The sequence below is a fragment of the Podarcis liolepis genome, assembly GCF_965112155.1.
Source record: "Podarcis liolepis genome assembly, chromosome: 12".
Classification (NCBI taxonomy): Eukaryota; Metazoa; Chordata; class Lepidosauria; order Squamata; family Lacertidae; genus Podarcis; species Podarcis liolepis.
In genome coordinates, this window is record NC_139563.1 from 54486632 (window position 1) to 54502315 (window position 15684).

The 15684-nt window shown below is 42.8% G+C and overlaps 1 protein-coding gene across 10 annotated transcripts in view; it reads right to left on the reverse strand.

The window, feature by feature from the left end:
• ELMO1 (engulfment and cell motility 1) overlaps positions 1-15684 on the reverse strand; it is a 335641-nt gene that overhangs the window by 83694 nt on the left and 236263 nt on the right. Inside the window, exon 1 of one of the 10 annotated variants that reach the window (XM_083468802.1) lies at positions 8784-8806. The exons of 8 other annotated variants lie outside the window; for them this stretch is intronic. In XM_083468802.1, coding sequence (XP_083324928.1) covers positions 8784-8792 — 9 coding nt within the window. In that variant the 5' untranslated portion in view covers positions 8793-8806. Of the gene's footprint in view, positions 1-7734; positions 8244-8783; positions 8807-15684 lie in introns of those variants that run through there. One more of the 10 variants, XM_083468794.1, reaches the window with a different exon arrangement.

Below are 15684 nucleotides of genomic sequence, written 5' to 3' on the forward strand. Positions count from 1 at the left end.
TTTGTTTTACTTTTATCTTGAGTAAGAGAAAATCCAAGCAGCACTTTCTCAGAAATGTAGATCCAAACTGGGTTTCAATGCCTAGGATGGGAGGTTAGCAATATTTTAAAGTTTGTTAAAGAAATCTTCTGTGAAGCATCTAATGGGCCCTTGAATGTGAGACTAAATGGAAACCTGCAACTTTTGCTAAATAATAATACATGGTATAAAGAGATGGTGCACATATGCACACACGTAAACTGATGGATTTTTTTTGTGGGGGGGAATATATAATTCTGCACCTATAGCAATAGAGAGGTAGTTACCAATTCTTCAGCTCAATGGATGTTGCTTTATCTATTTATTTCATGCAGTGTTTCAAAATTATTATTATTATTGTAATGCAAAATTAAATTAGCTCAAAAGAATATAATTAATACTCAAACTTCAGTGGCACTGATGCCTTTTGCTGCATGAAGGTCGGTTAAGCTCTCTTGTATATAAATAGAACATTTTGCATTAATATACATAATAAACACTTAGGAGTGGTTAAAACGTATGCAGCTTGCACTAGACTATATTCAAGAGAAAAGATAAAACCAAGATATTTGAAATGTTCCATCTAGGACCACTCTTCTTTCTGCAGCAGACACTGCCCACACTTTTGAGTCACAAATGTCTGAGACAAAAATAGGTTTTAAAAAGGAAACAAATACCTATATATTGTCACGAATTATTGGGCCACTTTATATACACAATTATATCAGGTGCTATGTTGGAACCTAGAGGTGATTGTGGGCTGGGTACAGATAAAAAATCAACAAACTGAATCTAGACAGGATGAAGGTGTTGCATGTTCTGAGTTCTTGGGTCTGCTCCAGAGGGAAGTGATCTCGTCGGGAAGCAACAAGTATGTAGCTTGGGGTATTCCTGGATCCAAGATCATCACTGGAAGCTCAGGTAGTTTAGTAGCTAGGAGTGCTTGTTTCCAAATGTAGCTGGCAATGGATGCTTTTGAGCAGAGATGACTTGGCCACTGTATTCCATGCAGTGCTAACCTCCAAATTAGACTATTGCAATATGCTCTGCATGGGGCTGCTCTTGAAAACATCTTTGCATGTAGAACCTGTAATGTGAACCTACTTCCTAAGTAGGCTCTACACACCATGAGTGGCCGAACAAGGACTATTTGCAAAGGTATTTACACAAACTCAACATTATAGATTCTACACTACATGCAGTGGAGAAAGATTCGCAAGCTCAAAGTTCCCTCTTGCATGTACTTCTTACACGGTAGGGTTTATTTCAGTAACACAATTACTGAATTCGTATTAAGGCCACACTGCAAACTCTGCAGTGGGATTAAGTTGTGCATATTTCTATACTGTTGCTGTGCTAGCTGTGCTCATGAAGTCAGAATGCAAGATCTAAGCAGGCAGACTGGGATTTTGACCAATCTTGGGGGGAAAGGAGGACAGAAAAGTTTTGCAATCACCTTCCACCATAATTTGCTTCCACAACCCAGCAAATCACTTTCAATAACCCTCAAGTGATAATCCTGTCTTGAGAAAGATTAAGCAGGTGTTAAAAAGCAATTTAGTCACTCGCACAAGCTGTTGTCATGAAAGGGGTGCCAACATCATCTCTCTCTCATTTCTTCCCCCTTGTAGTAAACTTGGGAAATGCATCTAAACTTTGAATGCATCTAGCCCTGCTCATGTGGGATCTGGGATTATGGCCACACTTCAGAGAAGGTGATCTTCTGCTGATGCTCTTTTATGTTAAGCAGCCACCAGAAATGGATAGAATCAAGAGCACTAAAGGCAAAAATCCTGATAATGTCACAGTTACAATGTGCTCCTGGAGTCTGCATTCTACCTGTGACAACAGCACAGAGGTAATAGTGACTCTTTGTGACTAGACTATTCCTGAGCAGCTGCCAAAAGAAATTTCTACTTTGCACGCTACACAGAATGCCAAGACAATGCAAGAACAATTGTGGGGCTGTGAAAACTGTCACAGCTGACAGTTCTTATTGTTCATGGAAACTTCAGCGGAGTGTAGAAAGTTTTCATATTAACACTCTTGGGGTGGGGGTGGGGGAAATCACAGAACAAAAGTAAGCGCTGGCATAATCAGAGTACTTCCATGGTCCCATCTACCTTGCTCTCACCTATTTCATCTTAATTTAGTGTTATCAGTTTCTACCCACATGTATTGCAGAAGGAAATGGAAAGAATAGATGGATGGGAAGAAGAGTCTGTGGCTACATTTCAATTTAAAAAACAACAACACTGGACACAAAAGGGATCTTCTATTTCCCAGTAAAATCTACCCTATGTACACTAACTGTAAATTAATGTTTGGCTTAATAAAAATGAAGGCGGCAAAGCGGTTTTTGTTACCCACATTCAACGCCCAACACTAACAGGTAAGCAGAATGCCAAGTTTTGTAAACCCGGGAAACGAAGTAATGTTTCTGAGGCTGTATTTATCACTTGGGTGACTGAAGGCGTGATCTGAAAATACACCGGAATTCATTGAGGCTACACCTGGAAATGCCACAGTAAGAATGTTCCTGCCACTGAAAGGGCCATACTCCTTTGGAGACACACTCTCTTCCTTTTTTCTAAGTGGAAGTAGCGGGTTGAAAGATTTCTTCCTTATGCCAAGCAAGCATTCATTACATTTAGATCCTTCTGGCATGTAACTCAAGTCACTGTAACACAGGATTTCTTACATGGTCTCCCATCTACGCACTGACCAGACTCAGACCTGCTTGATGTCAGTAACGTTACTGCAACAATTGCCTTCATGCCCTGGGACCCATCCATCCATTTACCTTCCTCTAAAACATGAGGGTGGACCTAGACTTAAATCAAAAACACATCACTGCTAATTAAAATAAGATCCCAGTACAGTAACATTATTTTTTTAAAAAAAAACAACTAAACCATTGTGTGATGTCAATCAGTTGCAGGGGGGGGGGAGAAGTATTATTGCACCTTAAAGACGAATTAAAATGGCATAGAGCTTTTGTGGACTGTAGTCTATCACTCAGCTTTATTGGCTGCTGCTTGGGGGGCATGAAAACTCAGAACACAATGGTGTGATGTCATGCATTGTGCTTTACAGTGGTACCTCGGGTTAAGTACTTAATTCGTTCCGGAGGTCCGTTCTTAACCTGAAACTGTTCTTAACCTGAAGCACCACTTTAGCTAATGGGGTCTCTTGCTGCTGCCGCGCCACCAGAGCACGATTTATGTTCTCATCCTGAAGCAAAGTTCTTAACCTGAAGCACTATTTCTGGGTTAGCAGAGTCTGTAACCTGAAGCGTATGTAACCTGAAGAGTATGTAACCTGAGGTACCACTGTACTAGGTGTTATCCAGAGAAGGCAACTTGGAACTGCTATTTTCAGCGGCAGGATTGCAATGTCTGGAGACAGACAGGTCGTGTATCCACAGGAATGACCAGAGGAGGAAGGACTGCTCAGAGGAGTAGAAAGAGAAGGAATACACATGGATGCCTTCATCTGCCTCACCTGGAACAAAACATGTCTCTCCCACATTGGTCTCTACAGCCACAGCAGGCGCTGTAACTCTCCAATGGTTTGACTTCACCCCTGCAGGTGAACTCTTCCATTGTCTCCAGAGACAGACGGATACCAACAGCAGGAGCAGCTGCCAGAAAGAACATTCTTGCCCCAACTGCCATTTGCCCTGGGACTTCAGAACTGAAGGGATTCCCACTATAACCCCGTTCATTGGCCAGGGGACTCTATGTATTCATGTTCTGTGCCACTGCAAGCTGATGCTAGCCGCCTTGAAAACCATTCGATCAAAAGACAAGGTATAACTCTTGAGAACGAACATACAAATTTTCAACAGTTGTGAGATGGAATGAAATATTGGGTGGTCCTTGGTTGTGTTCAGAAGCTGGTGAAATTTTGGAGATGCTTTGGAGGCACATTTCATATTCAATAAATAAAATTCAGGATTTGCTGTATTTGGGGCTGGTCAAACCACTAGCAATCTCTGGGGACAAGTAGCTTCTCTCACTTCTTTAGGGAACTAGTTATCCAGTGCAAGGCAACTATTTCAGTCATGCTCTATGCTTGTGGCATTCTATAACTCAAGATCACTTGTGTTGACCTTTGTGGTGGGCATGTGCCTTAATTGCAGGTGTTACTGCCCTGGGCAAATAAGCTTTGAATTGCATAATCTTGGGACCCATCCATCTAAGACCCCAGTAAGAAAATGGAAGGGGAAAAACAAAGTAACTAGCAACATGTAGTTATGTAAAAGTCCAGAGTGGCAGATGATATAATTATTTCCTCCCCAAAATGTAAGAGTGAATCCATCATATGTAATCTAAAGCCTATCAGTCAATGTGAACTTTCAGTGATGAATCTGGCAGCTAAGTATTAATGAACATTATCATGTGTGCATGATACCAACTATATTACTCAGTTTGTCAGCTGAATACATATCCCAGCTTCTCACAGAGAAGATATATGGCAGAATTTATCAAGGTCAGTGAGATTTTCTTATTTCACAGTAGTACATCAACCATTTGGTTTATAGTATAACATCAAGAATTTCTTTGACATGAAGGAATGTCCTGAGAATAAGATCATGTTATCACTGTAGTAGGAAAAGATTGATTCCTAGAAGAAAATTGAGCACAACAAAATTAATCTTGTCCTTCCCCCAAATCTATCTAATCTCATGTATGTAAACCCAATTGAAAAACCCATTCCTGTTTATCTAAATATTAAAAGTTAAAGGAGCAGCAAGACTCTCAGAAACTGGTATGGTGAAAGGCGAAAGCATGAGCCAGGAAGAGATGCTTACACACAATAAATATAAGAAGACTTAGATCATGCATGAATAGAAGCTACCTGCACTCTCAGAATGATACCTTACCACACAACTCTAAGAGAACAACAATGGCATGCAAGGAGTGCAGGATACTAACCAGGCATAAAGACTTTGTGCCATTGACCAGCAATCACACTTTTAAAAGCAGGGGTACAGAAATCCATGTCACAGACAAATTGCTTGAATGACATTCAGAGCATTGCCCCACACCTATAAGCCTTTCTTGCTAAGATAATGAACGTTTTAGAATTTTATGTATGCAAACGAGTCTTTATAAGAACTAGTCAAAACAGAGAAGAGATAAATAAATGGCTTAAGGAAAGAAACGTACAGAGGTTGCAGCCAGCTGAGTCACGACAACAGTTGGAAGACATCTAGTGTGTGCTACCTTCCACGCTGTAGTGTGTGTGCCTTTACTAACCATGCTGATTTTGCTTCAGGGAAGATAAAACTAACATTCCTTGCTATGGGGGTTTCTGAAGGAAAACTAGAATCCATATGAATCTCTGTTTGAATTCGGTCTTAAATTTTGAAGGGGTTAGTCCATCAAGTAAATTGATTTCCACAACAATGCACGCCAATGAAAGACACTTTGAAATTGCGCGCGCGCACACACACACACACACACACACACAAAAACACAAGGACCATAGTGTATCCCAATTGCTTTCCCCAAGCTTTCACAGTTGCAGGAGTTGATCGGCTTGCTCAAAGGCTTGTGGTTGGTGAAGCTGAAGTCTGATACACAACAGTCCTGTACAGGCAGCAAATAAAGCATTCAGCCCCAAACCGTAATTTATAGGTGGCTTAAACTGCAGTGCTGATTCTTTTAACTCTGCCATTGCCATGGCTGAAAACCAACAAGACAGTCAGAATCCCCGATCCAAAGCTTAGCAGTTAAAAGCCTGCCCCCTCCATCTCTTTGCTGTTCAGCTGTTAATGCAGAGAGAGGGGGAAGTAAACAAATCCCTTCAAACAAGGTTATGTGAGATGCTCGGATTCTAGCAGTCAAACAGTATTTAGTCATCAATAGTAACTGAAGCTGACAGATTTATATTCTGTTTGAATTACATCCCCAAAGTGTTAGCAAGAACTGAAAGGATGTTTTTGCACTATGAAATAGATTTCTTTCAAGGATGAACGGCAAGAGGTAGAAAGTCAATGTTTGAGAGCAGCACTTTATTTTACAGTTCCGAAGGCTGTGTTCCCTACTATCCAAACATAATGTAGCAGTAACAAATGCCACTCAAAGGCTTCCTTATACATCTCACCACTAGGAGTCCGAAGTTGTGTTGTGACTCTACTAAAAAATACTCAAAAATACTCTTTCTAATAGAATATTCAGTGGAAAGGGTTCTGATAAATAAATGTATTGAACAAACAACATCTCAGTTCAAGGGTAGAGTTTCCATTATTTCCATCAGAGTTGGATTTTCCCAATAACCACAAAATGACTTGCTCCCATTAAATTACAATGCATCGCCTAACAGCTGGATAAAACCTGAATGAAAAACACCTGGAATTTACTAGCAAATTTAATAAATATTGGTCAACAGCATAACAAACACTACCAATCTCTTTAAAAATTCACTTGGGAACTTTCATGAACACGTTAATGTGCACCATCTCTATTACAGGTCCTATTTCACTTTCATATACAGAGAACCTCAGTGGAGTAAAAGACTTCATGTAAATATTCAACACCTCATCAGTGATCAGACTCCATTCAAACAGCTCATATATCTAGATGGAAAATATAAGGACCCCCAAAAGTGCATTAAGAACAATGGTGGGAAAACCAACCCCAAGTGAAGTACTTAAAAGATGCAGAGTACGGCAACTTACATATGCCTAATTTTAGAGCCAAAAGCTCAACACATCACAACACTAAGAATCCAATATCTAGAAACTACATGGTTCGCAAAGATTTCTGTATCTGATGTCTTCACTGAGGATCCCAAAGTCTCTATCTTGATGGAGTCTGAAAAGTGAAACATAAACTTTTCCTGACTCTCATAATTTCTCAGTTTCATGCTCTTCTTGACTCTGTGGTGTTTGAAAGGTTAAAATGAGACCAAGAACATTGTTTTGGCTGAATGCAAACAGATTCGTTCCTGGGTGGGACTCAACAGATTCTCTCTCTCTCTCTCTCTCTCTCTCTCTCTCTCTCTCACACACACACACACACACACACACTTGTCATATGGGGCTTCTGAGAGTATCTGCTTTAGGAAGCTAAGCTGACAAGGCAAGGAGAGTTACAATCCAATATCCAACCCAAAGAAGTCAAAATCAAAAAATTCTCTGAATTTCCACTGTGCTGACCTGTCCAGTGTAGAAACATGTAACATATCTATTAGGGCTAGAATTACTATTTTTAATCTGAATTCCGAATTCCATTTTTTTGAAAAGTAGTTAGAAAGAGAATGGAACCATGGTGCTGAGAGCAGAGATAAGCAAATATAGTTACCTGAATGAACTTTAAAAGCAAGCAACCGAAAACCAGCCATAGTAAAACCTGCAAGCCTTAATGATGCAAACATTAGAAATCACACTGTGGCAGCTCCTTCCCTACCCCCATCTTAATTTCATGTAGTTTGGAATGAAATATTAACTTGTGTACCTTTGTAAAATCTTTGGAACTGATGGAATTTTAAAAAGTAAACCATACATATCACTAATCATGAGCAAATCAAGGCAGGGGTAACAGCTACATTTATTGTATGCTTGCATATTTGGAGCCATTAAACAAAGTGCAACCATGTTCCATTTAAAAATAAAATCCTCAATAAAGGTTGCCAGCTCCTGGTACTAATCCTCCCTGCTTCTCAAGCTGAAGTAGCAGGTTAAATAATTCAAAGATGCTCACTTACAGAAATCCAGCGGCTCCATCACGCACGGCAACCAATTTCCCTTTGGTGCTACAGCAAGAGAATGACTTAAGGCTTTTTCCGCGGAAGGAGCAATATTCTCAAACAGCAGATGGCCTCTGATGAAGCTGTTTAATGAGATCCGTTTTCAGTTCGCCATAGGAAAACAGAGCCCCTTTCTGCACACCTTGGCTTGGCGCACAGCTCAAGTCAAAAAGAATAAGCATGTAGCTTTGCTTATGTTTAGAGGGCTGAAGCCCAGTTGTGCTCTGATTGGCAAGTACCTAGCAAACGGCAGCCAATCAGCGCGCCTGCTTTTTTCCAGGGAAACTCCTGCCCATTTATTTAGCATCTTCAGAGGACATATTTCCTAGGAGGATAGACTTGCTTCCAGCATCTTTTGCGGGGGAAATAACAGTGCCATTCCCTCTGCATATCCCTCGCCCCATTAGCCCTTCCCGCTATATTTTTAGGGCTGAGGAATTGTCTAGGGAGGGTTCAGATTCATTCCCAGCTCCCACCTTGCAGGCGAAAGAGGAGGGAGAGAGCCTGAGCTCAACAATTACAGATTCCATCACCATGGAAACTGACTGGATGCAGCGAGCTGGATTTGTGTAGAACATCTGCTGCCAGGCTCATAATCAAATGCAATCTCATCTTCCACCCCACCAACCCGACTGCTTATCTGATCGGGAGTTTACTTTATATGCATGCTATGACAGCTAAAACATGTGTGTGTGTGTGTGTGTGTGTGTGTGTGTGTGTGTGTGTGAGAGAGAGAGAGAGAGAGAGAGAGAGAGAGAAACAGGCGCATACATCTGCAGCTAAGGACACGCTCGTACATCCTGCTAAATACTCATGCACATGGATGAAGCGGTAAACAACTGATGGGTAACAACTGTACATTTATAATAAACGCTAGGAAAGCCCTTAAAATAGAGGCACGGGGAGCTCACTTTATGGTTGCCACGGTGAACGGCAAAGCTTTAGTATTATATATGAATAATTTCTAATGTCAGCTGATTTGGGCTATTGCATTATATCACACTCACATTTATCATTCGCTCTGACAGCAAACTCAGGTAGCAGATGCCAACAGGGCTGTAGCCCAAATGGGGTCACTGAGAAACGAGAGGACAATATCAGCATGCTCCGGTGAATCAGGAGATACGCAGAAGTACAAAACATTATGGAAAACCACAGGAGTAAAAACAGCCCAGGAAGGACTGAGCATGCTCAGTAGCCACGGGTTTTTGAATTTCATTTGGAAGAGGAAAATGGGAGGAACAATCCTAGAAAACGGCATGGGTGGTTGAGTGGCTGATCACTCCTGTTAGAAGGTGAGGGTATACTGCAACATTTTGTTGAAGGTCCCACCTGTAACTGTAGATCTACTGAAGAAGATTGGAAATTCACAATCAGAACAGTAACAGGGTGCAGTTTTTATTTACCATTTTTTATCAGAAGAAGAAAAAAATCATATGGTTAAATGCTCCTGCATATGACATATTAAAGTCTTCATTTGAAAGGACACGGGAACCTCTAAAAAAACAAGTCATCACAAGTTCATATAAATGGGAGCAATATTCACTTAAGTTTAGGACACCAAGAAAGCGGGTGGTGTATACAATATATATATATATTATTTTCTTCCCCACACTATTCCAGGACTACCTGACAATATATGAACATTAAAGTGTGGTAAAATGCACCCCCCCCAAGGTAATCAGGGCAAATGTACTTAATGTAGCTGATATATTCTTGTTTGTGCACTCTGTTTATGTTCAAGGACAAGCCTAAGCCAAGTCTCTCGGTGTTATATCCAATTAGATGTCATTATTTCAACCAGGACAGAGAAGATACACATATGACATGTAAAGAGCTAGCATATGGTCCGAATGCACATGAGGACATCAACTTGCTGAAGCTATGAAGGTCTGGTCATCTGTCTGAAGCCATAGGCATGTGAGGCGTAAGCTGCAACCACTCTCTTAGCAAGCAAAAAGGCATGGCTGAAGGCGCAGTGGAGGCCTCTTTTAAGTGCTTAGCTCCAGCTGTGACAGTTTTGACAGAGTCTGGCAGATCTGCTCACCTGGTGTCAAGGTAGCGCCAGGAAGAGAGGGGGAGGGGGACTAAGTCTAGGAATACTTGAAATCGTTATTTGATAATTAGAACCCCTCTCCAAATTGTCCTGACTTATTTGTTGGGAACCACAGAGCCTAGGACTTGCCGATCAGAAGGTCGGCGGTTCGAATCCCCGCAACAGGGTGAGCTCGGACCCTGCTCCTGCCAACCTAGCAGTTCAAAAGCATGTCAAAGTGCAAGTAGATAAATAGGTACCGCTCCGGCGGGAAGGTAAACGGCGTTTCCGTGCGCTGCTCTGGTTCGCCAGAAGCGGCTTATTCCTGCTGGCCACATGACCTGGGAAAACTGCGGACAAACACCGGCTCCCTCGGCTAGTAAAGCGAGATGAGCGCTGCAACCCCAGAGTAGTCCGCGACTGGACCTAATGGTCAGGGGTCCCTTTACCTTTAGTGTAAAATTGTCTAGCGTGGCAACATGGACTGCCCAGTGCTTCTTCTTCGGCTCTCTGGAGTCCAAAGAAACAGGAGGGCCTTCCTCTAACTAGTAAGGAATTTTATGCAGTGGCAATACCTGCCATGTTCCTTTCTCCCACCCCAAAGGCCCCTTTTCTGTAGTTCTGTACTGTCAGGTCTCCGGATTTGGATCTACATAGACCGCCACAGCTCTCCTTTCTGTCACATCTCTAGTCCTGCTGTGTCCCTGTGGGTATACAGGGGGTTTTGGTACACTGTAACCAAAATACTACAACACAGATCACTTGGATATCTATGGAAGCCGCCCAGAGTGGCTGGGGAGACCCAGCCAGATGGGCGGGGTATAAATAATAAATTATTATTATTATTATTATTATTATTATTATTATTATTATGATGCACTCCAATAGGTAGTGACAGAAAACATCATATGCTTGTTCCTTGAAGTTCCAGAAAAGCCTTATTTAAAAAAACTTGTTGCTATACAGTGGTACCTCAGGTTACAGACGCTTCAGGTTACAGACTCCGCTAACCTAGAAATAGTACCTTGGGTTAAGAATTTTGCTTCAGGATGAGAACAGAAATCAAGAAATCATGCTCCGGCGGCGCAGTGGCAGTGGGAGGCCCCATTAGCTAAAGTGGTACCTCAGATTAAGAACAGTTTCAGGTTAAGAACAGACCTCCAGAATGAATTAAGTTCTTAACCTGAGGTACCACTGTATCTTACTGCCAGCACAGCTGGAGGATAGCAATGGAAATGAGGGTCTACAGGGTTCTTTTGCACCCAGAGTCTACTCAGGTACAGACTGCTTCAGGTTTGATATAAAAACTAAAAATGGCAGATTTCGTGTATGGAACTTTAAAGGGCTGAGCAGTGCAGTCAAAAGATTTTCACCTGATGCACACTCCACATCTCAAGCTGCTAGGAGTTGCTTGTGCGCCTGTTGCAGTGTTGTGTTTTGTGTTCAAGTTGAGGTGCGTTTCCTGAGCACTATAAATCGGGATGATTTACCTACCGTAACAGGTTGTAGAGTACAACTTTGTACATCAATAAAGCAGAGCTCACATAAAAAAAGAAGGCAATCCAATTCAAGGAGGGGACTGCACAACCATTTCCCTCCTCTGTTTCTCTCCATCCCAGCTTTATACAAACCTCTGCTGTTGTTTAAAACCACCAACGTCCTTTGTGTTCCCGCATCCCTGCTCTATTAAAATCTTGGCTGTTCAAAAGACTCTCTCCATCTCTGCTTTATTCAACCTTCTAGTCTGCCTTGGACAGACCACACATGAAATAGTTGTGTCCAAATATCTAAATGGCTGTCACATGGAAGATGGAGCAGGCTTGCTTTCTCCTGCTCCAGAGAGTAAGACTCGAACCCATGGATTCAAGTTACAAGAAAGGAGATTCCGACTAAAGACCAGGAAAAAACTTTTTGACAGTAAGAGCTGCTCAACCGTGGAACGGACTCCCTCTGAAGGCGAGGGACTCTCCCTCCTTGGAGGTTTTTAAGCAGCGGTTGCATGGCCATCTGTCATGTATGATCTGGTTGAGATTCCTGCATAGTATGGGATTGGACAAGATGGCCCTTGAGGGTCCAATCAGTTACCATACTCCAGGTGAGCAATTTCATCCCTTCCAACTCTACTGTTCTATAATGCTATGCCCCAGGTATTCCAGCAGGTCTGTTGTCACTTTCAGATTTAAATGTGTTGTGTTCTGGCTCCCCAGGATGAACTCATATGGGGAGCATATTATATGACAAAGAATGTCCAGGGTTACAGGGTTACAGGTGCAGCTTTCCATCAATGTTTTCCACAACAGCAGATCTCTAGAACAACTGCCGCTCTCGTCTTCAACATTCTGGGTCCTGTTACATATTGTCACATGAGAGTTATCCCTGGCGCAGCACATGGAAAATAGTTCTGAGACTCCACTGGCCTTTTTATGTGTATCTTTCTGCTGGATCTCTGTGCAGCATCAATGAATTGCAGGAGGCAGCCTTCTGAGTGAAGAACCTTCTGGCACTAGAATGACTTTATCTAAGCTGGCTGTTGACTGTTCCTGGGCAGGAAAGACCCTAAGGGCTTCATGTGTCATCTAAGCCTTGCTTGAGAATGGAGGCCTTCACAGACGTGTGCTGTGCTCCTATCTCCTTTGGTCCTGTCCTCTGGTTCATGCCCTGATCCTGCCTCCTGGCTTGTCGTTCAATCCTGACACTCTGGCTTGCTCTTCAGCCCTTTATCAAGGTGTTTTTATTTAAAGATCCGTTTACACTCATACCTCGGGATGAATACGCTTTGGGTTAGGCAAATTCGGGTTGCGCTCTGCGGCGACCCAGAAGTAGCAGAGCTCGTTACTTCCAGGTTTTGCTGCGCGTGCATGTACAAACCGTCAAAATAACATCACACGCACGTGCAGACGCGCCGAAACGTGACCCGCGCACGCACAGATGCACGGACACAGTTTACGTTCGCTTCGGGATGCAGACAGGGCTCCGGAACAGATCCCGTTCGCATCCCGAGGTACCACTGTATATCCCACTTATCCGCTAATAAAATCTAGCATTCCAGATGGCTTCATTAGTAATAGCCAAGCATGAAGCGATCAAATAGCAACCACAACCACCTATTATCCCCAATAATTTGAAACATAACCCCCCCTCAATGGCCCTGAAACATATAATAAACTTAGCAAATGGGAAATGGTATGGGGCAAAGGAGCTGTAAAGATAAAGGTAAAGGGACCCCTGACCATTAGGTCCAGTTGTGACCAACTCTGGGGTTGCGGCGCTCATCTCGCTTTATTGGCTGAGGGAGCCGGCGTACAGCTTCTGGGTCATGTGGCCAGCATGACTAAGCCGCTTCTGGCGAACCAGAACAGCGCACGGAAACGCTGTTTACCTTCCCGCCAGAGTGGTACCTATTTATCTACTTGCACTTTGACGTGCTTTCGAACTGCTAGGTTGGCAGGAACGGGGACCGAGCAACGGGAGCTCACCCCGTTGCGGGGATTCGAACCTCTGACCTTCTGATCGGCAAGTCCTAGGCTCTGTGGTTTAACCCACACCGCCATCCACGACCCTTAAAGGAGCTATAGGTGGAAGCAATTAAACAATCTGTGACCTTTTAAAGTATAAGTGTGTGATATTGCTTTTACTTGTTACTGTGTTATGTATTTTTGTGTTTTTATCTTGTAAACCATACTGTGATCCTCAAGTGAAGGGCAGTATAGAAAGTAACAACAACGACAATGACAACAATTGCCCCCACTAACAAAAGTATTATGCCTAATCCTTACTTGACACCAGGTATGGTGTCCTCGGAGCATGAGCTGAACACCCCACAGGTAAAAGACCTTGAGCAACAGACTGATTCACTGTGCTCAAGCTTAGTTTGTATGGACTGGGCTGCATCTGCAACTCTGTGCTCGCCGGTGAGGACTTTGGTGGAAGCTTGTATCTTCTGTAACTAGGACCCAAAGTCACCCCCTGGAGCATAACACTAAGTAAACAAGTGATGTGGTAACATGTAGATGCCACCAGCATTTTGCCCACCCCCCTATTTATTTTATTGCCAACTTTTCTCTGTGTAATGTTCAAAAAATTACAAGTGACTGTTGATTCTGTTCTTTCTAGCAGGGAAGACCGGCTGTTGAAAAGCACTCTCTGAACCTCCTTCTCCAACAAACCTATTTCAGATTCAGCCCACACACCAGGTTCGATTCTGTCTTCTTTCTCACTCTTGATTCCTAAGGCTTTTGCATCTGTTCAGTGCTTCCTGTCATTTAATAATTCTCCCATGAATTTCTCTCCTGACTGCTGCCTATGTCTCTCATAGCCATCCCCATGCTACAGGTGCCATGTACTCTGTAGCTGTTGCTATCACCAACATCTCAGTAATGATCCATCATGGAATTTTGTTCTTCTTAGCTTCCATTTCCTTCAAAATCTTGGTAAAAGGATTGTTGAGTGAAATGTACAAGAACCACCCCTTTGAATGTCAGCTATGTAACATTTCAGTCTACTTGCTCCATGGAACATTTTTGGGAAGACTCTTTGTCAACACTTCTGAAATTCAGTACAATCCAAAAGAAGGCCGCTAAAATCACTACCTTTTTGTCACCAGCAAATTTGGAAACCAATGCAAAAAAAATGTAAACATTTAAATTCAGTTTCTTATAACATGATCCATTTTCATGAAATAGCTTGCTCAGAACTACTTTGTTTTTGCAACGCACGCAAAGCAGACATTGGTGAAGCTTGTGTTAACCAGCACTGTAACCCAAACATTAAATCGAAGGCCTATCAAACCAGTATGAGGAAATCAGCCTCAGAGCGTTTTGCTTTTATTCACTTTGAAATAAGACCTGTTATCTAGCAGCTTATCAACCCTTTCAACCTGACTTCTGACTAGGTTTTAGCACCAAAACTGCTTTAAAGCTGGTGGATGCTCGCCTCTGAAAGAGACACAGGTGGGGGGACTTCCGGGGTGGCGCCACCGGCAATGGCGGACTCCCTCTGAACTGGAGGGACCAGCTCCGCATGAAACGGGTCTTTCCGCTGCGGCGAAGCGGGGACCCTTCTGGAAATCACAGGCGGATGAAGCCTGTGACCGTGGGACTCGGCGGGCACCCCTAGCGCCCCCCCAACCCGCAAAGGAACCCACAAACGGGCTCTGAAGCGAAGAGGGGGAAGTGGCGCGGTGCTGTGAGTCAATCGCTTTTTCTGCGGAGGGAAGCCGCATAGCTGTTGCCGGAGAGTGCTGCCTTTTTCCTGGGACAATTTGGCATCTAAAATAACCAACCGTGAGTACTGGAACATCGAATATTTGGACTTTAAATAAGAACTGGCGAACTGGTGAAATAGAAAGGAATTTGGACTTAAAAATTCACCTTAATTTGGTACTGAAATGAGAAGGTCTAAACAGGAAGTCACCCTTCCGTTTCCCTGTAGCCAGAACAAAGCAAAGACAAAGCAAACTAGAGTTTTAAAAATCACCTTTGAAGGGTCGACTTTCATCATTTAAAATCGCTGAACCCCCCTTCGGTAGCAGGAGAAGAAGGGGGATCTCTTTTCCCCCCGAGCTGTTTAATCCTGCAGAAGTGAATCTAAAGCAAAGTAATTTTCCATCGTCCTGATCCTGGAGCGGGGTGTCAAGATTGACGTTTGAAGCTCATTGACCAGAAACAAATGTTTTTGACAGATAGTTATAAGAAGAGAAACATAGTGACTCCATTGCCTCCTTTCGCATCTTAAAAAGAACAAATATGGACAAAATATCTTTAAAAAGAGACTTTGTTGCTATTGTTTTTAAGAGAAAGAACAACCAGAAGCTTTTCCCGTAGAGGGGAACTGTGGAATTGTATAATCTTTGGGAGCTTGCAGCTGTTACTGAT